General features: G+C 43.6%; 2 protein-coding genes across 6 annotated transcripts in view; both read right to left on the bottom strand.

Annotated features, from left to right (window-relative positions):
- KIAA1671 (KIAA1671 ortholog) overlaps positions 1–23,707 on the bottom strand; it is a 160,153-nt gene that overhangs the window by 7,205 nt on the left and 129,241 nt on the right. For all 4 annotated transcript variants that reach the window (XM_048821755.2, XM_048821759.2, XM_048821758.2 and 1 more), the window contains 3 exons: positions 18,200–18,318; positions 2,624–2,879; positions 563–737 (listed from right to left, as the gene is read on the bottom strand). In XM_048821755.2, the coding sequence (XP_048677712.1) occupies positions 563–737; positions 2,624–2,879; positions 18,200–18,318 (550 nt within the window). The remainder of the gene's footprint in view (positions 1–562; positions 738–2,623; positions 2,880–18,199; positions 18,319–23,707) is intronic.
- The window catches only part of CRYBB2 (crystallin beta B2), a 119,508-nt gene that overhangs the window by 35,203 nt on the left and 60,598 nt on the right, over positions 1–23,707 (bottom strand). For both annotated transcript variants that reach the window (XM_048821767.2, XM_048821769.2), the window contains exon 2: positions 18,200–18,318. In XM_048821767.2, the coding sequence (XP_048677724.1) occupies positions 18,200–18,236 (37 nt within the window). In that variant the 5' untranslated portion in view covers positions 18,237–18,318. The remainder of the gene's footprint in view (positions 1–18,199; positions 18,319–23,707) is intronic.

The following is a 23,707-nucleotide window of genomic DNA, read 5'->3' as shown; positions in this document are numbered from 1 at the left end:
CTTGCACTTTGACAGGATTTGAGACTCTCCACGACAGCTGGAATGCCCATTGTTGAGGGGAAAGGACCTGTGTCAGGTCTGTCAGGGTTTGAAGCCCAGGATTTTAGGCACACCCAAGGAAGAAAGGCAGCAAATGAACAGGGGCCAAGGGCAAGAGGCCCTGACCATGGAACAAAAGGGGGGACCCGCTAAACCACAGAACTTTTGGTGGGGAAAGAAAATGTAAAACAACAAACTAAAATAAGGGACTAACATTAATAAAATAATAGGAACAACAAGGAAAAAAACAAGGTAGGTATGCTAAGTTAGTGAACATCTCTAGTCACAGGTGGTTGAGAAGGAACTGGAGTCCACCCCGCACTGTATATCCTCAGGCTGAAGCACAAAGACACGTGGACCTGCACACGCTGCTGACAAAAATCTCTGAAGGTGCACACACAACTAAAGCGGAGTACCCACAGGGACATTAGCTCAAAGGAGAGAGAAGATTCTATGGAGAACATAATATATCTCCAACCCCGCAGCACCATGACTAATTATTTCACAGGACTGAGAGGGATACCTGTGGAGTCTTTAAACATCCAAGTGCTGTCTGTCTCCTGCATCGCAGAGAGTTTGTTTTCAGATTCTATCTGTCTGCTTCTCCTGAGTGAATGGGAGCTAGGTGGCCGGTGGCGAATCCTTTTGCTGAGCTGCACACGGGTTTTCAGGACACTGGAATCCAGTATAGAAGTTTGCTTTTAAAGAGAAAAAGGTTACCCTCAAATGTGGCAATTTCAATTAGTCTGAAAATAGAGCAGTTCATTCCATAACTACTTCAGGTCTTATTTTTAAGCATAACCATATTTCAGCTTAATTAGGACTACTTTTGTTTTAATTATTATCACTGTTATTTTAAACTCCAATTAAAATCGAATTTACTCAGAGTGCTAAGATGCTGTACAATAACCGATATGGAACTACAGTGGTTTCCCATTTGGACAGTTCCCTGAACTCTGCTTGGTTCTGGATGTCTAATCTGTATAGAAACTGCAGAGTTATTTTTCAATAACCAAACTATGATAATCTGTGTGCTCTTACTAGGTAACAATGGCCATCAGCCAATCAGAAGGCAGGGATTTGCAAAACCGTAAAGTGATTATGCAACTCTCTCTCTCCCTCTGCTATATTTTCCCAGCCTTGATTGGTCCCCATCCTCAGAAATGTCAAGCTGTTTACCAGCAACAAAAAGACTGAAAGTTAAATACCATGGCCTTTGGTAAAAAGGAGATAATCAGTTATTTAAAACAATGCCATCTCCATACACAAAGGAAAACTGAATGGATTACAGTAGAGCAAAGGCCGCTGCAGTTGTATTTAGTGATATAATTCATTGCCGATTATGACTGAGTCTTTTCCCAGAGGCCCTGGGCCCTCCATCTTCCCCTGTGAAAACTTCTATTTTAAAATAAATATTTTAGAAGTTCTCAGTTCAGAAACTAGCCATTCACACGAACAGCACAGGGGCCTTCTAGACTTCAACAGTTCTGCTTGAAGTCATCACTGTTTTGAAATGGCACTTGCAGCTGCTGGGAGGATGGGATCTATGGTCCTATAGCAGAGCCCACTGCAAGGTACCCTACACCCAGAATCCCCTGGCAGTAAGGTGTGAAACCGCTGTGCTGCACTGCCCAGGATGTGGACAATTATCCTTAGTTACGGGAAGATAAAGTGTTAACCTCCTTCAGACAGTCTTCAGTGCAGTCTGCCGTTGAGCTATACTACTGCTATTTAGGACAGCCACACTAATACGTAAATAGATGCATTGTAGCGGCATTCCACCTTCCCCAGAGCTGTACTACAAAACAAGGTGTGTGTGTGTGTCTGTGTGGAGAGAACGTAACAATTCATAGGAAGCTTTCTACAGTATCTGCCACTAGCTGACATACAATAAAAGATGAGTAACTCTTATTCAAGATAAATTCTTAATTCACAGAGACTGTACCTGAAAGGAGAAATCCACATTATCTCTAGGTATGCTCTCGTATAGCACTAAAGCAGAGTACAGTCTGCATGACTAGGCACTATATTACCAACATTCCTATGTAATTCAGGATTCTCAATTTCTCAAAAGATCCTCTTTAAACTAAAATCATTTTAGGAATATGATTTTTAAAAGACTGCAGAAAGATGGTCCCATTGTCAATTAGAAAAGTAGTATTCAAATCCAATATCTGTAGCTTAATCTGCATTTCTCACAGCATGGTGAGCACTAGCAATTTGTATCACTTAACTATGTTGTCTCAGAAATGTATGGCTTCCATTTCCTAGAGCCATTAAACTCTTTTACACAGCACGTCTCCTAGGAGCAGACTGAAAAATGACCAACTGAAGTGCAAACCATTGTCCCTTTGGACTCCTAATAGAATTCACACAGACTTAATAGAAAGGGCAGTCACAAGAACTTTCATTGCAATTTATCTTGAACTTTTCACACAAGAAGTCAATAAAGAAGCCTTAATGGATAAAGAAGCATAGCACAAGGTTGAACATAAAGTTGGGAGAAGACATGGCATAGCATTTTGCTAACAATATAGGTAACGTACTTAAAAATGAACAACTCTTTCCCTTTATGGAGACTTACATCAATGAAGGAGAAGTCAATGGTTTTCTCCTCAGGGTAGGTATCTGCTGGAAGGGGTCCCTCAATACCATCAGTTGAATCCATATCAGTGCTGGAACGGTCCAAACTTGTGCTCCTTTGGTCTTTTAAGGAATGGTGCTGATCGATCATGGAGGCAGGTTCCGTTTGAGAAGAGAGAGAAGACAGCCGGCTATTTGGTGGCTGCTTCCTTGTTGAAACAACATTGCTTTCTGAGGAAGGAGACTCAGGCACAAAGCTGCAACACAAGAGAATGAACACTGAGGCAGAAGGATACATGAGTGAACATATGTGCAAGTATATTTTATACCATGCATACTCAGAATGCAATCATGCTGTATCGCGTGTTCAGGAACATGTATGCAGCCATCCATGAGAGGGACAGACTATATAGTCCTAGAACTAGTGTGCGGCTTGAGTCATAGGGATAATGGATTGAGGCTGAAGTGAGGAGGCCTCTTCCATAAGCCCCAGAGCAACTACTGTGGCCACAACTGCAGCTGCAAATTTGTACCAGTCCCCATGGCGGAGGAGGAGAATGGCAGACGGATCCATAAACCACAGATCCATCGGCCCTGATCCCACCTCAGCCCCACAACTCCCTGGAGTGCTGCACTGTAATCAAAATTTGCAAAGCTTCACAGTATACAGTAGTTGTGGACCTCCAAATCCAGCCCTGCTTTCTGCAAAGGAGCAGCACCAGTCCAGGTCTTTGCACTGCCACAGATGACAGACAGGATGTGGCCCTTCATTATTCAGAGTGAAAGCTGAAACCACATCTAGAGGCAAGAAATGTATCATTTGGAGACACTACAGGCCAGCAGAGAGGGGTGAATCATTTTCACTGTAATAACTTTTTCACCACCAATGGCTTCACTTAGGATTCACTTACACCAGGGGTACCCAGAGGTGTTCCAGGGGGCACATCAACTCATCTACATGTTTGCTTAGTTTTTCAACAGCCTACATAAAAAGCATGAGCAAAGTCAGTACAAACTAAGAAAGTAAGCAATTTTTCAGTAATAGGGTGCTGTGACACTTTTATATTTGTATGTCTGATTTTGTAAGCAAGTAGCTTTTAAGTGAGGTGAAACTTGGGGTATGCAACGACAATCTGACTCCTGAAAGGGGTATACTAGTCTAGAAAGGTTGAGAATCACTGGTCTATGCACAAAAATGTGCGTTAACTTAAAATAGCAGTAAAGACAACAACTTTAACTTGGGTTCAATCCCAGGCTGCCCTGTTACACTTGAGCTGCTAATCAGAGTTAAAAGGCAAGTTGCCATGTCTTGTCTGCTATTTTAACCTGAGCCAGCTAATGGAGGTAGGCTACTCCCAGTTAAGAACACTTTTTTTTTTTGGTGCTGTGTAGACCTATCCTCTAAATCAGTGGTTCTCAAACTTTTTTTTTCTGCGGACCACTTGAAAATTGCTGAGGGTCTCAGCAGACCACTTAATCATCGTTCCAAATGTTGTTTGTACCATTAACTAACTACTGTAAAATGTTTTGGATAAAAGCGCTATTGCAATGGATGTGCCCTCTCTTCCTCGCTGCAGCAGCCCTCAAGCTGGGAAGAAGGGGGGGGGTCTCTCCCCCGCCACAGCAGCCACAGAGCTGGGGCTGGGAAGGAGGACCGTCTCTCCCCAGCAGCCACAGCCCTGGAGCTGGGGAAAGTCACCTCTTTCTCTGGCCGCCGCAGCCCTGCACATCCCAAATTCCCCCCACCCCCTCTTCTCACCCCACTGCCCCCTCCCACCTACCCTCTATTTCCCCCAAGGCCCAAGCTGCTTAAGTCACTGGCCTGACCAAAGGTCAGCACTTCCATGACACTCCCATGTCAGGGCAGGTGGGAAGATGCTATCCTGTGATTGGGAGGCATTAAGCTTAAACAGCATGATGATTTATATTTTGTCTTTCCTATCTGCAATTATATTTGTTACTTAAGGTTCGATCTAGTCAGAGAAATACTGAAGGGTTGATCCCTCGATTGGCACACATCAAGAGTTTAAACACTCAAGAAAACGAAACCAAAATTGGCCTGATGAACCATAGTTCCTGTGGTGAAACAGAGGGGATCACTAGATTAAATAAATCCTAAACTATTGTGGAATTTAGCAGTCGTAAGAAACAATTTGAACTACACCTGGGACTAGCAGATAAGCAGGGCAGGGCACAGCATGCCAGTGTTAAATATACTTATCACAGTGCACCCAACTCAAGATATGTGCTGACATATTCTGCGCTAGCTCAAGATTCTGGGTTCTTTTAAAGATTAGCCCCTAAATACAGCACACAAACAACTAGCCTCAAGATTAAAAAGGTGTGGATCACTAATGTAAGGTCTGTGCCAGAGAGGAAGGGCCACAGACATCAAGGAGTACTGCAGAAAGGGATCTGGGGGTCATAGTGGACCACAAGCTAAATATGAATCAACAGTGTAACACTGTTGCAAAAAAAGCAAACATAATTCTGGGATGTATTAGCAGGAGTGTTGTAAACAAGACACAACAAGTAATTCTTCTGCTCTACTCTGCAGTGATTAGGCCTCAGTTGGAGTATTGTGTCCAGTTCTGGGCGTCACATTTCAGGAAAGATGTGGACAAATTGGAGGAAGTCCAGAGAAGTGCAACAAAAATGATTAAAGGTCTAGAGAATGTAACCTACGAGGAAAGATTGAAAAAACTGGGTTTGTTTAATCTGGGGAAGAGAAGACAGAGGGGACATGATAACAGTTTTCAAGTACATAAAAGATTGTAACAAGGAAGAGGAAGAAAAATTGTTCTCCTTAACCTCTGAAGATAGGACAAGAAGCACTGGGCTTAAATTGCAGCAAGGGCAGTTTAGGTTGGACATTAGGAAAAACTTCCTAACTGTCAGGGTGATTAAGCACTGGAATAAATTGTCAAGGGAGGTTGTGGAATCTCCATCACTGGAGATTTTTAAGAGCAGGTTAAACAAACACCTGTCAGGGATGGTCTAGATCAGGGGTGGGCAAACTTTTTGGCCAGAGGGCCACATCTGGGTGGAGAAATTGTGTGCAGGGCCATGAATGTAGGGCTAGGGCAGGGGTGGAGGAGGGAGTACGGGGTGTGGGAGGGCGTGCAGTGTGCAGGAAGGGGCTCAGGGCAAGGGATTGGGGTGCAGAAGGGGGCTCAGGGTGGGCAGCTCTGGTGCAGAAGGGGTGCGGCAGGGGGCTCAGGGCAGGAGGCTGGGGTGCGGGGTGAGAGCTCTGGCCTGGCACTACTTACCTCAAGCGGCTCTAGAGTGGCAGCAGCACACAGCGGGGGCTAATGCCCTGGCCCCGTGCCACTCCTGGAAGTGGCCAGCATGTCTGGAAGTCGCTCCTGGGGGTGGGGTGGGGTAGTCGGCTCCGCTGCATGCTGCCCTCATCTGTGGAGTCCACACCCAAAGCTCCCGTTGGCTGCGGTTCCCCATTCCTGGCCAATGGGAGCTGGAGGGGGCGATGCCTGTAGACCAGGGCAGCACACAGAGCCCTCTGCCCCCATCCCTGGGGCCGCAGGGACATGGTGCTGGCTGCTTCCAGGTGTGGCGCAGGGCCAGGGCAGACAGGGAGCCCACTCTAGCCCCACTGAGCCACGGGGCTGGCAATGCTGCAGGCCAGATTGAAAGCCAGGATGGGCAGGATCTGCGGGCTGCAGTTTGCCCTCCCCTGGTCTAGATAATACTTAGTCCTACCATGAGTGCAGGGGACTAGAGTAGATGACCTTTTGAGGTCCCTTCCAGTCCTCTGATTCTATGATTCACTGTAGCAATGTGCTACCATCACATGCTGTGGAATACCATGCTAGTTACAGAGTTTCGACTTACTTTGCTGCCACTGGGTTTTCAAATGGTTTTCATTCCAGTTTAACATTAGAAGCATTTTTCCTCTCCAATCATTCTAATAAAGAAAAATCTCTCCTCTTTATTCTGGAGCCATTTCAGTGAGTCACACACCTTGCTACACCCCAAAGAGCAATTATTTTTTAAAACAAATGATATGAAGTTACTCATGTTGAGCAGCAGATGGCATCAGAACCTAGAATTGGAATAGGAAGGTCTTTAAAGGCAGATCTTTTTAAAAAAGACACTTTAATAAAACAAATACCAAGGTTTTGAAGACCTGTAGGTGATCATTAGCAGCAGTCATTCCCACCCCAAACTTAGTTATCAAAGGAATCACTCTACATCCAGACAAAGACTTATACTGGTCAAAAAGAAAAGGAGTACTTGTGGCACCTTAGAGACTAACCAATTTATTTGAGCATGAGCTTTCGTGAGCTACAGCCCACTTGCATCCGATGAAGTGAGCTGTAGCTCACGAAAGCTCATGCTCAAATAAATTGGTTAGTCTCTAAGGTGCCACAAGTACTCCTTTTCTTTTTGCGAATACAGACTAACACGGCTGTTACTCTGAAACCTGTCATTATACTGGTCAGTTATCTTGCATAATAACCATTGTGGGACGTAGGGTTGGAGCAGCATTTGATGGGGGGAGGAGAGAAGTGGAATTAAAGCAGTTTCATGGCATGGCAAAGCTGATGTGGTTTTATTTTTATTTTTTTAAATGAAGCACTCATGGCTCAGACTCATTTCTGCTAAGCGTCCTTCATAATTAAATACCTGCTTTTGAGAAGTTTCTAGCTAAGCTATTTTAAGAAACAAAAATCTTAAACTGTGTGCTCATGTGTGTTAAATATAGATATGTGCACATTTTTGAAGAGCAGCTTTGTGTGATTGACAGTGATAACAATCTTGAAAGGAAAACATTCAAGAATGTACAGCTGGGAAAAACAGTTTTAGAAAAGAAACTGAATGTAATCCAATATCAGTAAGCTACAATGGGCATGAATTTGCCTTTTATATCCTGTAACTGAAATCTTTAAGTGGAAATTATTTTGCATCATATGTGGCTATTTATTTGCAGTGTGTAGATAGAGAGAGTAAAAAGAGAGAAAAAATCAAGCAACAGCAAATGTGTTAATTTCCAGATTGGCAGGGCCTGGTAGCACTGCACAGGTAGCGTTTCCAGCAGAGAAGTAGAAGAAACGTCTCTTGCTTCCCTCAACAGTGGCCCTGCTCTCAGCCAATTAAGAAGTGGTGCTAATGAGCTCCAGAGGGAACCTTGTCTAGTATTCTTTATTGGGAAAGATGGTTGGTATCTGCAACTTTAAGCCTTCTAGATTCATTCGGAGTGTGAAAGAATGAAGAAATGTGCTAAGAGAATTTTGGGACATAGCACCTTTGGTGGAATTTAAGGTGCCACAAGTACTCCTTTTCTTTTTACATTTAAAACTATTTTCTGATTTGTAAGTCTCTGGAAAAGTTCTCCCAGACCACGCCTTTGGACTGAAAGTGATGTAGGTGTGGGCAGCCTTGAAAAGTGAAAATGTTTTGTGTCAACAGTATTAGAAGACACAGTTGCTTTCATTTGATTTAAACTAATTAGTGGCTTCCTCATCACAAACTTTTGAACAGATTCCCTTTTGGAGTTCCTGCACAATTACAACATCATTACATTCTAAACACATCTCTACCCCAATATAACGCTGTCCTTGGGAGCCAAAAAATCTTACTGCATTATAGGTGAAACCGCGTTATATCGAACTTGCTTTGATCAAAGCTTAGGCTGGAGCACGCAGCCCCCCCATAGAGCGCTGCTTTACCGTGTTATATCCGAATTCGTGTTATATCGGGTCACGTTATATTGGGGTAGAGGTGTACTGTGACACAGCTAATCAATACGTAAATGACAAAGATAACCGGAGCATAAGAATATATTATGCAGAGTAGATTTTTTTCTACCCCAACACCACATTAAGTAAAGGAGCCAAATCAGAAATTAAAATATAAGCCACCCCCTCAGTCCAGCCCCTTGAAGTCCCCAGTGCATCTGGTCTACAGTATCATTTAGAATAGATTGCAACTTCTTTGGGCTAAAAACCTGTTATGCTTGCATATTCTGTATATCACACAATTATTAAAATACCATATCAGTGCCCAATACTGTATATGCCTTTCACAAAGATTGTCTGATCTTCTAAAAAGTAAACCCAGCATTGTCACACAAAGTGCACCCAAACAAACACAACAGGTACCATACAAATGTAAACAATGAAATACAATATTTTATTTTCATTGTTCATGTAAACGGTCCTAGCAAGGCAGCCCTAAATTGCTGTAAAGAATATGCTGCTTTACTCAGTGCGAGAGATTGTGCAATACCAGAGTCTGGAAGTATAATACAGGGGACATCCTGTTTTAACTTGAATACCTTTGTAATATATTAAAGAGTCAGAGTCAACTCTCTGTATCTACACACTGCAAATAAATAGCCACATATGATGCAAAATAATTTCCACTTAAAGTTTTCAGTTACAGGATATAAAAGGCAAATTCATGCCCATTGTAGCTTACTGATATTGGATTACATTCAGTTTCTTTTCTAAAACTTTCCAGTAGTCCAAGGAAATGGCTAAAATGTCACCTGCTATAAAATCAGATTATTACAATTCCATTATGTAACTAATATGTCTCTCTCTCATAGAAGAGACTGAATTTGCCTCTCTGAAGACTATGATCATTTTTAAAGAATTACTGCAAAGAAAGATTGAGATAGCTCACTGAAGAACTTGAGAAGGTTTATACAAAAATTTCTCTTTATTTAAAAAGAGAAAATCTGAATAATTGAACCGTCACTACCCACTTTACTGAACTATCTGCTAAACTGCATTACAAATGAGACTCTTGTGCTGGCTCCAGCAGTGCCTAGCTCCACTGGGAGAGGATCTCTAGTTTCTCTCTCAGTGAAAGGTACCCATAAACAATCTGCGATTTCACAATTACTGATTTTGCCTTGGAATTCCCCTCTTGCCTCAGAATTGTGCTTCAGAATCTTCACTGTCATTAAAAAAAATTATGTTCCTAGTCCTTAAATTTGGGGAGATAACCTTGAAACCAGAAACAGAACATAAATCAATGCAGGGATATCCCCGAGACGCTCCTGAAAAGGACTAAAACAATGGCTCTTACAGAGCTGTCTTGTTCATCTGAATCAGGGCCCCATGGGGTATGTCTAGACTGCAATGAAACACCCGCAGCTGGCCTATGTCTGCTGACTTGGGCTGGGGGCGTGGAGGGGCTGGCTATAAAATTGCAGGTCCAAGCCAGAACATCGACACTGTAATTTTCATAGCCCCGCAACCCAAGCTCCACAAGCCTTAGTCAGCTGACATGGGCAAGCTGTGCATGTTATATTGCAGCATAGACATACCTATGGACTCCATGGGCAGGGATGCAAAACCATGCTCTGCAGTGTCCCTAGCTTCTGTTTGTCAGAAGCTGGGAATAGGTGACGGGATGGATCACTTGATGACTACCTGTTCTGTTCATTCCCTCTGAAGCATCTGGCACTGGTCACTGTTGGAAGACAGGCTACCAATGGCCCGTCTAGCCCAGTGTGGCCACTCTTGTGTTGTTATTCACTGGCCACAAAAAAGACCTTTTCCTTGAGATACCAAACATGCCAGCATTACGGACTCAGAATCCACCATGTTGCTGCTGCCAGGCATCCAACATTTTATTTTCTGTCTGCCTTTTGCCAGGACCAACCTGAAGCAGCAGCCTCTTGCTCTCCAGCATTCCCAACCAGGAGGGGGGCATCAGATTACCGTGCATGCTTCCTGCACAGTTTCTTTAAGCCAGGCGGCTGCAGCAGACAGGATGTGGCGGGAGCCGGAAGTGTAAGCTGTCAAGCTGGTCTGCCTGGAGAATTAGCACTGCAGTTGAGGTCCGGGGAGATGAGCTGTCCAAGAAGTTCCAAGCTGGACCACCTAGACAACATTGTGGTAGCCATGGCCCAGGCTGCCTGGAGAACATACTGGAAACCCCATTCTCAAAAATCATCATTGTTTGAACACGAATGAGTATTTTAAACTGTGTCTCATAGGTGTCAGTATATATTTGAGGTCAGTCCTGGGAATGAAAGATATATGTCATGTCACTGGGTGAGACTAAGTTAACTGCTGAGGAATTTAGGTTTCTTGCAGCAGAATTTGGTGCCATTGTGCCATGGAATACAGCCCCTGCCCTGGCCATAATTCCGCACCCCAAATAACTATAACTGCTTTCTACAGTTAAATGATTGATATACAATGCAACTACTCAGGTAGCTTATCACCATGCTTTTGTACAACACCTGTTCTTAAACCCTCAAGTCTTAAAAACGTACTCAACCATAAAAAGTAAACAAGCCTGCAACAAAACACCCAGCAAGTTACTGAACTACATGTCCCATAACACCTTAAGGCTAGGTTAGGAGTCACATTTAAAAACCCCACCCCTCAGACAGAGACCTTCTAACTATGAGGAGGAAACTGGGTAAGCCTTCTAGCACCATTCTTCATCACGTTCCATGAACAAATACAACATTTACATACAACCCAATAAAATCTGATGCCATTTAACAAGCACTCCATAGTTCTCCACCCCTCAGTCTCACAATGGCTATGTTTTAAGCATCTTTTTCTCCTCGGGAATCACTTTTTACACTCAGTGCTCCTTGCAGCAGCACTGGGTATCCAAGCACAGAAGGAGGTGCAGCACAGAGGCACCAGGGTGGGGGATGCACACAGATGGCCTTTGCTCTTTGTGTTTCCCATCCCCTGGGCCACTCTGGAGGCCAGTCTCCAGCGTACACTGGAGCAGCTTTGGAGGTTGCTTTGGTTTACACCACCTTGCCCACAGCCATCAAAGGGCTACTTTGCAGCTCAGGATTGCTGGAGTGCAGAGCTCTCAGGCCAATCTTCCTGCTCCCAGCAGCATTGTCTGCCCCTGCACCACACAATTCCCCCTGGACATTCTTTCCCTATCTGCCGAAGGAGCTGTCTAAAAGAGGCATAGCAGGGCAGGGATCTGGCCAAGAAATAAATAAAGCCATTCCATCCCAAACAGAGAAGAGCAAGTTAGCTCAATATGTTTTTTCAACACGAAGTAAGGTGTAAAGTTAGGGTTTATACAAATACAGCCTGAACATTTGGAAGTGCATGCAAAGTACATTCAAAATAAAACACAACCAAGAAAAATTGACAGAACAAGCCCCAAGAGAGCAGGTCTCAATCAGGAACACAGACAATATGGAATTAAACATGCAAAGATGGCTGTAAACAGGCCAAGGCCCAAATCAGCTAGTTGAGCGTGGTTTGAGAGAAAACAGTGAACAATGTGAGGCAAGCTAATGGTTTAAAGCTGAAACACATTCCCCTTGAGAGCAGAGAAGGTTCATATTTAAGATACACAAGCTTTTTTATTAAGTGTGAAGCAGATTGCCACCACAAGACTAGGAAACCTCATTTCTTTATTACATATGTATGGTTAGAGTATTTTTAACTCTCAGGCTCCATAGTACTGAACGTTTCTATTAAAAGATAAACAGCAAAAGTTTCCACCATTCCCTCCCCACCACATACCTCCCCTCTAGCTCCACTACATACTAAGAAGATCTAAATCATGAACAGAATATACAGGTAGCTTTATGTCTTCTATGCAAATCCAGTAATTGAAAAATCAACTCCTCCATTTACCTGCTGAGTCCTGAGTTCAGGCATTCGGGCATTCCTCAGCATTCCCCCTGCAATGAATGATGGAATCACCCTACAGGAGAGCAGGGAGGGCAGCCAAGTGCCTAGGATCTTATCAAGGCATTTCCTGCTCTCCTTTAGGGGTGATCTCAACATTTGCTGCAGAGAAAAAACACCCCAGCATTCAAGGCTTTACAATTCAATGCCCAAATAAATTAGCATTTTTAAGGTGGCCTCCTTTTCTATCATGGGTTAACCACAGCCACAATCCAGCTTTGAAATAAATGTTCAAATGGTCTTGCTTTTGAATTTGAAAGTAAGACGCCTTTGTTGTTGGAAACTGATTTCACAGAGAAGGCAGCTGCAAAATACTTAATTAAAGTTTAACTTACTGGAGAGATTTAGATGTTGGCATATCATTTTGTCAGCCCATCAGGCCTTCTCAACCATAAAACTACCCAGCCTTAGCAAGCATAAAATATTTATATTGCACCATCTCCCAGATGCAAAACATATTCTGAACACAAGTGACGTTAGAACTGCAGTAAGACTCAGAGTTAAAGCTGTCATTTCTACATTGTGTTTAGCATTTAAGATATTGCACAAAAACTGACAGACTGATCTGAGACCACGACAATACCTAAACACAAATAGGGGAGTGAGCAAGCTTACAATTTTCACTCCATGGAGTCCTGGCTTTAAATGGTATTAAAAATGAAAAGTTGACTTTGATAACTCACCCACTTTGCTGCTGGGCACCTCAGTTATAACCATACTATGGTACTTAAATTCAAGATAAGCCAAGGTTGGGTACACCTTAATACAGCATAACACCACCACTTTGACTGGAACAGAGTGCTTGAAAGCATCAATTAATGGACACACTGCATTTACTACTGTAGAGTGTATGGGATTTAAAGGGCTGTTATAAGCTATCACCACCTTATTCTGCAGAATGTTTATTTAGATATCATTAATTGGTATGGATAGACACCAGTATTTATATCAAAGAAGGCAAGTAAAACAGCTACTATGCAAATGCCTTGTGTTAGAGTAATTTGAATCGTCTTGTTAAATTAGGTCAACCATATTTCCCTATGCTGACTACGGGACACCTGGTAAAATTACTCATATTCAAGCAAGTCCAACAGCAACCAATCAGAACAATGCTGGACAAACATTCAAATTAACATCGAGTTGACTGAGCCCCCGTTAAAAAGAAACACTGCGTAGTTGGATTCTTTTAATTTACCTTCTTATCTTTAAGGCTGTAGGGTTCACATGGGGAGAGGGGACACACACTCCTGTACCCCTCTCTCACCTGGGCGGGCGGGGGGGGAAGGGGGGAAGGGGACCGACTGACCCAACCCTCCCTGCCCAGCACTCTCTGCCCTCCATGCCTGGCTGGGCCCCTGGGATGGACCCGCCTCTCCTGGTACCTGGCACTGTGTCTTCCCGAGGCAACACAGGGGGCACACAGGGTCACATGTACCCCTCCCCAGATTTCTGCCAGGGTTCACACCAGAATGTGGCCAACAGCAACCTTTTGGCGCTGTGCGGGAGGGAAGGGATGGGAGCTGCTTCCAGCCATGGGCGGCGGAGGGGGGAGGGGAGGGATGACTTATCCTGTGTCTTTGCAGAGCTCATCTCTTCCCTCCCTCCCCCCCGCCACTCCCCTGTGGCTGGAAGCAGCTTGTCCCTTCAGGCTGCTGCAGGCCACTGACATAACCCAGTGGCCTCCTGTGCCCCAGCTGCAGCACGGACAGGAAGGGGTTAAGCCCTTAGGATGCACTGTGCACCAGACCCAGGGAACCTGACTGCCGGGGCTTCAGCAAACCCCACCACAGTGGCTGAGCAGGTGAGGGTGCCTAGAGGACGGAGCAGCCCCGAGCTCCCTGAGGCAGGACCTAGGGCAAGGGGCTGGAGGGTGAAGAGGGAGCTAAGCTCATGCCTGGCGGGGCTGCTGTGGAGTCTGCAGGGTCAGGACGCAAACAGGCTGGAACTTGCTTCCCCCCCTTCCCTCCCCCGCCACTCCAGAGTTTAGCTGAGGGGTGAAGAGGCTGCCCCGTGCCAGCGTCGTGCGGGGCTTTGGCACATCCAGGGCTCGGCTCCTCCTGGCCAGCGCCCCAAAGTCTTGGGCTTTCTCGGGGTGCTGGCCCAACCAGAGGGGGAAGGAAGGAGCTGCCAGCCAGGCTGTTGGTGAGCTGAGCGCTCTGACCAGGGGCTTGCTCTCTGCACAGTGCTAGGAGTGGGACGCGGCCCGCTGGGGGGGAGGGGGTGAAGGGGCAAAGCAGGGAGAGAACAGTAGGAAGGGGAGCATGTAAAGGGTTGAGGGGTGGGCAGCAGAGACGACACATAACTAGCTGCTGCCTGCCGCCTCCCTGCACTCACCAGCCACCGCAACTCGCAAAGCCCAGCCCAGTGCCAGCCAGGAATGGGACTTGGGGGATGGGGTCCTGCTGGCTAAGAACCAGCACTCAGCAGGGGCTGTGCTGATGGACCAGCAGGGTGAGTGGCTGGCCCTGCATGCTGCAGCTTTGCCCTGCCACCAGCCTTGCACACCCACCCCCATCATCGGCCACTGGACCCTCCCCACTCACCGCTGTTGAGCGGGCAGCTGGCGAGCAGGGATGCAGCCAGCAGCCAGTACTGATGTGGGGGAGAAAGAAAATACAGGACAATTTGCCTGTTTTTAAGAAAAAGTCGGGACACCTGCAGGAGAGCTTAAATATGAGACTGTCCCTTTTAAAACGGGATGTCTGGTCACCCTATGTTAAATGGTCACTATCTAAATAAATGTGTTTTGCTAAAACCAATTGCAAGATAATACACCTGGAACCAAGAATGCAGGTTATACCTAAAAGATGAGAGTTTATTTTGCAAAGCAGTGACTCAGAGAAGGACTTAGGGTCATCACAGATCATTGCCACAGCACAGTGCAATACCACGGCAAAAGGGTTAACATGAACCTCGGCGGTATCAAAAGGACAATATCAAATGCATGTAGCAAAGTGATCTTGCCTCTGTACATAGCATTACTAAGAACACTTCTAGAATACTGTGTCCAGTTCAAGAAGGATGTGGAAATGCTGGAGAGTTAAAAGGAGGACCACAGACAAAATCCAGGGACTGGAAAGCAAAACCTTATGTGAGCTCAATTTATTCAGTTTATTGACGAGGTAACAACCGCTGTGTATAAGTACTTAAACATGGATAAGATATCTGGTAGTGGCAGGGCTTTTCAATCTTGCTGACAAGACATAACAAGGTACAATGCCTGGAAGTTAAATTCAACCTCAAAATAAGATGCAATTTCCTAACAGTGAGGGTAATTAAACATCAGTCCAACTGACCAGTGGACTCACTATCGCTTGGAGTCTGTAAAGTGAAATTAGATGTCTTTCTAAAAACCTATGTTTTAATCCAGCATCTGGGAGATTTTCTACAGCTTTTGTGTGTGTGGGCTCAGACTGAGCAGTTGTGGCAGTTCCCTCTGGCCTTGGAACCTGTGAATCCCCCTGTTCAATCTCTTCTTTCATGGGCCGGGGAGGGGGAACAGGAGTGCATACACTGCCCACAATATGCTCATACCACTTGAAGCTCTGCCTTAAGACAAAGATAATCAGATATCATGCATCAGGTCTTTAGCCCATTGCCTTCCAAGTCAGAAAGATTTCCCCCAGCTATCCTCCCAATGCACAATTAGCCATACGTATTTTAGGGTTTGGTTATTTCATTTTCTTCTGAAGCATCAGAGATAGGTCACATATGGAGATGGGACACCAGATGGGGTAGTCCAGTGCTCTGAGGTAGGACACAGAATCCTCTTTCTTAGATTCTTGCTCCCATGCTCAAGTTCAAACTAATCACCAAATTTCATAGTTTCATAGATTCCAAGGCCAGAAGGGACCACTGGGATAATCTAGTCTGACCTCCTGTATAACACAGGCCAGAGACCTCCCCCAAAATAATTTCTAGAGCAGATCTTCATTTTAAAATGGTCAGTGATGGAGAATCTACCACAATTCTTAGTAAATTGTGCCAATGGTTAATTACTCTCACTGGTATAAAAATTTGCGCCTTATTTCCAGTCTGAATTTGTATAGGTGCAACTTCCAGCCACTGGATTGTGTTACGTCTTTCTCTGCTAGACTAAAGAGCTCATTATTAAACATTTGTTCCCCTTACAGACACTTATAGACTATGATCAAGTCACTCCTTAACCATCTCTTTGTTAAGCTTAATAGACTGAGCTCTTTGAATCTATCACTGAAAGGCAGGTTTTCCAATTCTTTAATCATTCTTGTGGCTCTTCTCTGAACCCTGCCTGATTTATCAACATCCATCTTGAATTGTGGACGCCAGAACTGGACACAATATTCCAGCAGCAGCCATACCAGATTCAAATATAGAAGTAAAATAACTTCTCTACTACTTGAGATTCCCCGGCTTATACATCCCAGATCGCATTCGTTCTTTCGGCCAGAGTCATGTTGGGAGTTCATTTCAACTGATTAGCTTCTGATCTTTTTAAGTATCACTGTTTCCTTGGGTAGAGTCCTCCATCACACAGTATGGCCTATCATATATACATTTACATTTAGCCATATTAAAACCAATACTGTTTGCTTGTGCCCAGTTTACCAAGTGATCCAGTTTGCTCTGAAGCAGTGATCTGTCCTCTTCAGTATTTTTTATCACTCCCCCAGTTTGTGTATCATCTTTGCAGGTGGGAAGGAATTTGCCTGCTGGTCAAACTGGAGGTGTTACACCTCTCTCTGCAGCAGAGGCATGGACCACCTGCTAGGAATATCTGGACACATCTCATTAATCAATTCCCTGCCACGGCAGGGCCCATGGGCATTGGTGGCACCTCAACCTTTCCTGTCCTGTGTGTGTGGCACACAACAGTTTGGTCTCCTGAGGACCGAAATGTTTGTAACTGGGCTCAGTATAGGCATCTCTGGGCAAAGTTTAATGGCCTGTGACATGTAGGAGGTCAGACTATAGGATAATGATTCCCCTTCTGGCCTTAAACACTATGAAATCTATGGATATATTTCATGGTACACGAAACCTCCCCAAAATCTGTGACAGAAGTACGAGCACCACACAACTAGGTCATCACTCATCTAATTTGCAACACTGAAGTCTGGTGTTGGTCCGAAAAGCAAGTACATAAAAATGGCACTATATTGTTCAACAGACCCGCTCCCTACATGAATTCAATCTTAACAGCCTGATCTACTAAATGAGGCGATATTTTTACTGCTTTTTCCTTCTGCAGTCACCAAAGAGTGTAAACTAGATTCTATTCTGGCTCATACTCGAACAGAATTGTTAATGGAGTTCCAGTGGCGGGATCTTTACTATTCATTAATTATATAACTGGTGATCCTGCATGAGCAGAAGGAACACAGCTCAAATTTCTGACCCCAGCTGCAGCTTGCTGTGATAGTTTTTAAAAAGAGGTTTTCCCACTTATAAACCAAGCACATTTGATAGATATGTCATTCAGACACAAACATGGAACTTCATAATGTTATTTTTACAGTGACTGTTCACATTTTAAGGAAAAAAAAGTAATTGGATTTCTCAAAATCTCTCAGGAAATGTCTACACTGGAGCTACAAAGTGTAATTTCCAGCTCAAGTAGATATTCCCATGCTAGCTCAATCACTTCTAAAAGCAGAAGCATATCTGCAGTGGCATGAACAGCAGGATGGACCAGCCACCAAGTACGATCCCATGTGAGACCATGGGTAGGCACTCAGATGGTTAGTCTTTCTTACTGTGGCTATACTTTTATTTTTAGTGTGCCATCTCAATCAGAGCTAGCACAGGTATGGCTACTTGAGGCATATCCTCAAACAATCTACTGCATTGCAAGCTAGAGAAACACATCAAAAAGGAAAATACAACATGCAATACCCAGCCAAACCACTGGGGACAACACAGTCAGCCTTCCTCAGTCCTACCTGTCCCCACTGTGGCGCTGCTCACTCCAGGTACCATATTGACTGTCAGCCTCTTGCACAAGTGTGTCTGTATCCTTGGCCTCTGGGGGTTGTCTGGCAAAGCACTGCCTCAGTTGATCCTGCAACACAATATAATAGAAGTTTAACATGATTCCTTTAACAGCTTGGTTAAACAATTTACTGAGTTAATTTATGGCAATAGCTTTCAAATCCATAAGTCTAAAGCTGAACAAGAGTAAACTTATGCACAGAAACACAGTTTAACTAGTAAAATGTCTTCAATCTATAAACACACAAAGGCTAGTAGGGTCTTTATAAAATAGATGCTTTATTTTCATGGGCAAATCATTAGGGCCTGAAGCAGGAAATGATTATTTTGTTTCATTAACTTAAAGATAGATGGCTACAGTTAATCCCTCTTCTATTTAACAGTAGTTACCAAGTAATTTTTGGAGGGCATCATGTAAACACACATAACTCTACTGAGGGAATAACAGAAATTGTGTAGTTTATCCTCACTTCTAGCTTCTTCTATAGGAGTATTTTGGAAGTATGGAAGTATTATGGAAGCTCCTCGAAATAAAATTATCTTGCCAGACAATTGCACATGTTTGGCAAACATTCCTCTCTTGCTCACTACTTCCTCACTTTTGTTTACAATGCTGCAGAATCATTTGATGGAGCTCCATTTGATCCACCTCCTTGTTTGTGCAGTAGCATCATGATTGGGTCAGTAGGAATGCGCATAGCTTAGAAACTGATGTTTGTTAATTAACTGCTGCACAAAGTCAAAGGAGGAAGCAGAAAGCTTGCAGTGCAAGTCCCCAAAAGAACCTATTGTTTTTACAGACTACATTTTTTGGAATATATTCTGAATCCATAGCCTTCGCTCCATATGATCATAAATATTTAAATAGGTTATATTTGGAGTCTAATTTACTTGCCAGTGTTCCTTTTAAACATTGGATTGCTATTTTATTAGCGTTTAACTTTTTTGTTATAAATCCACAAGAACATGTAAAGCTAACAATCCTCTGAGGGAGAGAAAATGAACAGTACACAGCATCACACAGCAGTGAGTTTTCTTCAGCCTTTAGACTCTAGTTCCATATGTCATTAAAAACAAACTGTCATTTTCTTTTGAAGTGTCATTTGTAACTGTGTGAAACATAGCAATAGAGTCTGATGTAAAATGACATTTCCAAGTGATCCTCAACAAGTCATTTCAACCACTTTTTCTTCTTCTCATTTCTGCACGAACTCACAGTGTCAGAAGTCATTACACACTGACATTTACATCTGCATTGTGACATGTCTAACCTCCAAGTGCATTGGAAGAGAATGTCACATGTGGTTAATTCTCAATTGGAAGCCATAAAAGTAGCGAGAATACCGTTTCTTAGTCATGTGTGTCATTTATTGTTCCTACAACATTTGATCACAGAAATTAGAAACAAGAGACTTAGAGACTCATCTTGTTCCTCCCTCTATCAGTGCAGAAAGTGCCCTAAAGCATAGATGAGTGTTTTGTCTTGTTAAAGTGAGGGAGGGGAGCAGGTGCCTTAGGAGGAAAGTGATATGGATGCTCCTTAGAGTGAGAAATTATTCAGCAGCATACTACCAAGTCAGTGAAAGGTGTCGAGTGACAGCTCTGGAGCCCCAAGCTCTATCTAGCCACAGAACTGTGAGCACAGCGAGCAGCAGGAACAGTTTCTTGCCATCGCTTCACTGAGATGACACCAGCTGATGTGGAGGGGCCATCCCTTGGAGTAGAAGGATAATTCAGTCTCCGTGACCATTTAGTACTTGACCTCTCTCAAGGGACTGCCAAAGTTGCCAATCCGCACCTAACACTGAGTGTTCTGGGGGTGGCGGCGGCGTTGTGGACACTTCTCCGGTAGGAGCTGGATTAAGGCCACCTAACTCATTTCACACGGGCCAACCAAAAGCCAGATGATGGTTATGATTGTCAGTTACCAAAAGTCTGTGTAGGATTTGAACCAGCAAGTAGAAGTAAAAGGCTCTCCCTGCCATTATCAATACCCAGACAATTGAATTCTGTCACTTGGACAATTAGCTGCTGAACAAAAAACCAATAAGCATGCAGATTACTTTTTGAGAATGCTCAGCAAATACCAATATAAAAATAGTACAGTGCACTGACAAAAGCAGGGAAAACAGTTTTATAGGACAAAACTTTTACGAAGATGAATGGCACATTGGTTCACTTCTATAGGAGTTGTAGTGTAGTCAATTGTCCCCGCAGAAAATTTTAAAATGTACTACGTATAAGTAATTAGACAAGAGGGGAAAGGAGTTTTATAACTGTTTGCAGAACAGTCAAGAACACAGTCACCATGAAGAGAAAAGCAGCAGTAGAAATGCAAACCCAACTGTGTGCCTTTGGATCACTCTCATTAAAAGAATAATATCCACACGTCTCATGTTTGCATTACAGAAATCAATATAGAACTAGCCAATGGCCGTAATAAAAACTGTAAAAATCAACACATCCCAAGATGCACTTGCGTGTGAGCCATACACTCAGAGCTGTGCACAGAAATTGGTTTGTGCCCTTTTTGTGGCAGAAGATTCTCATGGACATCCTTGGAAGCTGTGCTATATAATGAATGCAATATAACAACAGGCAGGGCTGGCGGCCCCACCCATTATTAAGGTTGCCTGAAAATTCCCTTTATATGGCTCTGTTTTCAGTTGCTTATAACTTTGCCAAACTTTAACCCTTCAGGCTGCAGTTTTTTATGCTGTGTGTCTGTCTCAGGAATGTTGTGAAAATAAATTCATCAGTGTTTGGGGAAGCATTCAGATATTCTAGTGCTGAGCCTCATAGTAAAGCCCGTGAGGAAATGAATAATTCTGTGTTCCGAACAGGGTTTGAATAGCGCGCAGTAACTAAGACCTAGGGTCACACATTGAACAATCGAATATTGACTAGCTGCTCATTAAGCAAGCACCGTCCATCCAGTGCACTGAATAAGGCAGGAAAAATAGTATGTGATCATGTAATTAAAGGCTATCATAAAGTACAATGCATGCACACAAGAGGGCTGAATTATGGTTGCATGGGCAACCTTAACTCTGGCATTTCCTAACTTCTGAGAGCTTGACTTTGCAACCTTAATAATGTATTTTAACAGTTTGTGCTTGTAGTAAATAATAAATAATAATAATCTCTTATAAAACATTTTTCATCCATAGTTCTCAAAGCGCTTTATAAAAAAGTATAATTATCCCAATTTTTGGATGTGGAAAACTAAGGCACAGGGAGGTGAAGTAACTTGCCCAAGACTATATAAGCTATACAGTATAAACTGAATGTTATTCTGGATACTAAAGGACACAAAAGGATTCTTTTAACATTTGATTGGCTTGCTACAGGTACCCACCTTAAAGTTAGTGTTGTGAGGTACTCTGAATGGTGTTTTATGGAAAGCAGAAGGAGCGTAAAAAAAGTCTTACTGAAAATGAATGTAAGCACTTCTCTGAGTTCCTATAAACATTTGTATAAAACTACCAGATATCCTGGTTATTTTTCAGCTGAAGTCACAACACTGGATTTAGTACATTTAAATATTTGCTTTGTTTTTACATTTCCTCAATTTGCTAGGACTATGTATTTGGTAATGCTGTAAAAAAAAAAAAAAAACCCCCAAGGTAATAAAACAATATTTGGGATGGAAAAAGCAGACACATTCATAACTGAAGCTTCCTACTTCACTGCCTCCCATCTCTTTTTCTTGGATGGTAAAAACTAAACTGGGAGGAGTGGTAGATACGCTGGAGGGGAGGGATAGGATACAGAAGGACCTAGACAAATTGGAGGATTGGGCCAAAAGAAATCTGATGAGGTTCAATAAGGATAAGTGCAGGGTCCTGCACTTAGGACGGAAGAATCCAATGCACCGCTACAGACTAGGGACCGAATGGCTAGGCAGCAGTTCTGCAGAAAAGGACCTAGGGGTGACAGTGGACGAGAAGCTGGATATGCGTCAGCAGTGTGCCCTTGTTGCCAAGAAGGCCAATGGCATTTTGGGATGTATAAGTAGGGGCATAGCGAGCAGATCGAGGGACGTGATCGTTCCCCTCTATTCGACATTGGTGAGGCCTCATCTGGAGTACTGTGTCCAGTTTTGGGCCCCACACTACAAGAAGGATGTGGATAAATTGGAGAGAGTCCAGCGAAGGGCAACAAAAATGATTAGGGGTCTAGAACACATGACTTATGAGGAGAGGCTGAGGGAGCTGGGATTGTTTAGCCTGCAGAAGAGAAGAATGAGGGGGGATTTGATCGCTGCTTTCAACTACATGAAAGGGGGTTCCAAAGAGGATGGCTCTAGACTGTTCTCAATGGTAGCAGATGACAGAACGAGGAGTAATGGTCTCAAGTTGCAGTGGGGGAGGTTTAGATTGGATATTAGGAAAAACTTTTTCACTAAGAGGGTGGTGAAACACTGGAGTGCGTTACCTAGGGAGGTGGTAGAATCTCCTTCCTTAGAGGTTTTTAAGGTCAGGCTTGACAAAGCCCTGGCTGGGATGATTTAACTGGGAATTGGTCCTGCTTCGAGCAGGGGGTTGGACTAGATGACCTTCAGGGGTCCCTTCCAACCCTGATATTCTATGATTCTAAACAAGCAAACACAAACAAACATTTTCTCCAAGGTGGAGGCGGGAATCAGAATCTTAACCTTATCTGTGCCTATCATTTGTTCAGTCATATGGCAGTCACAACTCCTCATTATTCAGCAAACTGTGCATTTGATAAATACACTAGGCTAGATTCTCAGCTCCAGTTTTGTCCCTTTGCACCACCCGAGCTACATAATGGGGATATAATCTAGGCAGCTGAGAATTCCCCCAGCAGATTTAAGTGTGGAACACTTTCCCAGTAGTAGTAGTTGCATAACACCAGATATTAGAAGGTGTTTGATAAAAAGTAAATCAGATTAAAGCGTAGCTACAATGGAATGCACTCGAAGGGTAGTAATAGACATAACTGAATAACCTTGGCTTTCTGCATTGTATCTCTCACCTTTCATTTTCAAATAACTGTCTAGTGAAGCTAGCAGGTTGTATTACTAATAGATATAAGTGACAAATATGAAGGAATCAATCCTCTTTTGGGGGGGGGGGGGGGAGAGAAATGGGTCATATCTGATGTTGCTGATATCCTGAATTTGCAGCAGACAGATGTAAAATCACAGCTATAACATCCTACTCCAAAGTAAAGCACTCTGGTGCCTTCTGTTTCCCAGTGGCACTGAGTCATCCACTGAAGCCAGAAATTATGTATCATGTACAGACATGTTGGCTCCTTCTTGCATTCATTATCCCAAACGACCAACAAACAATCACATTTTCTATCTAGGGTAGTGTTCAGTTTCATGCCATTTGCTTCAGTATATAATCCTTGAGGAGGATACCTGTATGATTTTCTGCCTGTTAGGACTTGTCTATACTGGAAAATTTTACCAGCAAAAGTTCTGCTGG

This window comes from Caretta caretta, chromosome 15, assembly GCF_965140235.1.
Source record: "Caretta caretta isolate rCarCar2 chromosome 15, rCarCar1.hap1, whole genome shotgun sequence".
In the NCBI taxonomy this organism is placed as follows: domain Eukaryota; kingdom Metazoa; phylum Chordata; order Testudines; family Cheloniidae; genus Caretta; species Caretta caretta.
The sequence above is the reverse complement of the archived record's forward strand: the minus strand, read 5'-3'. Positions and strand labels throughout refer to the sequence as shown.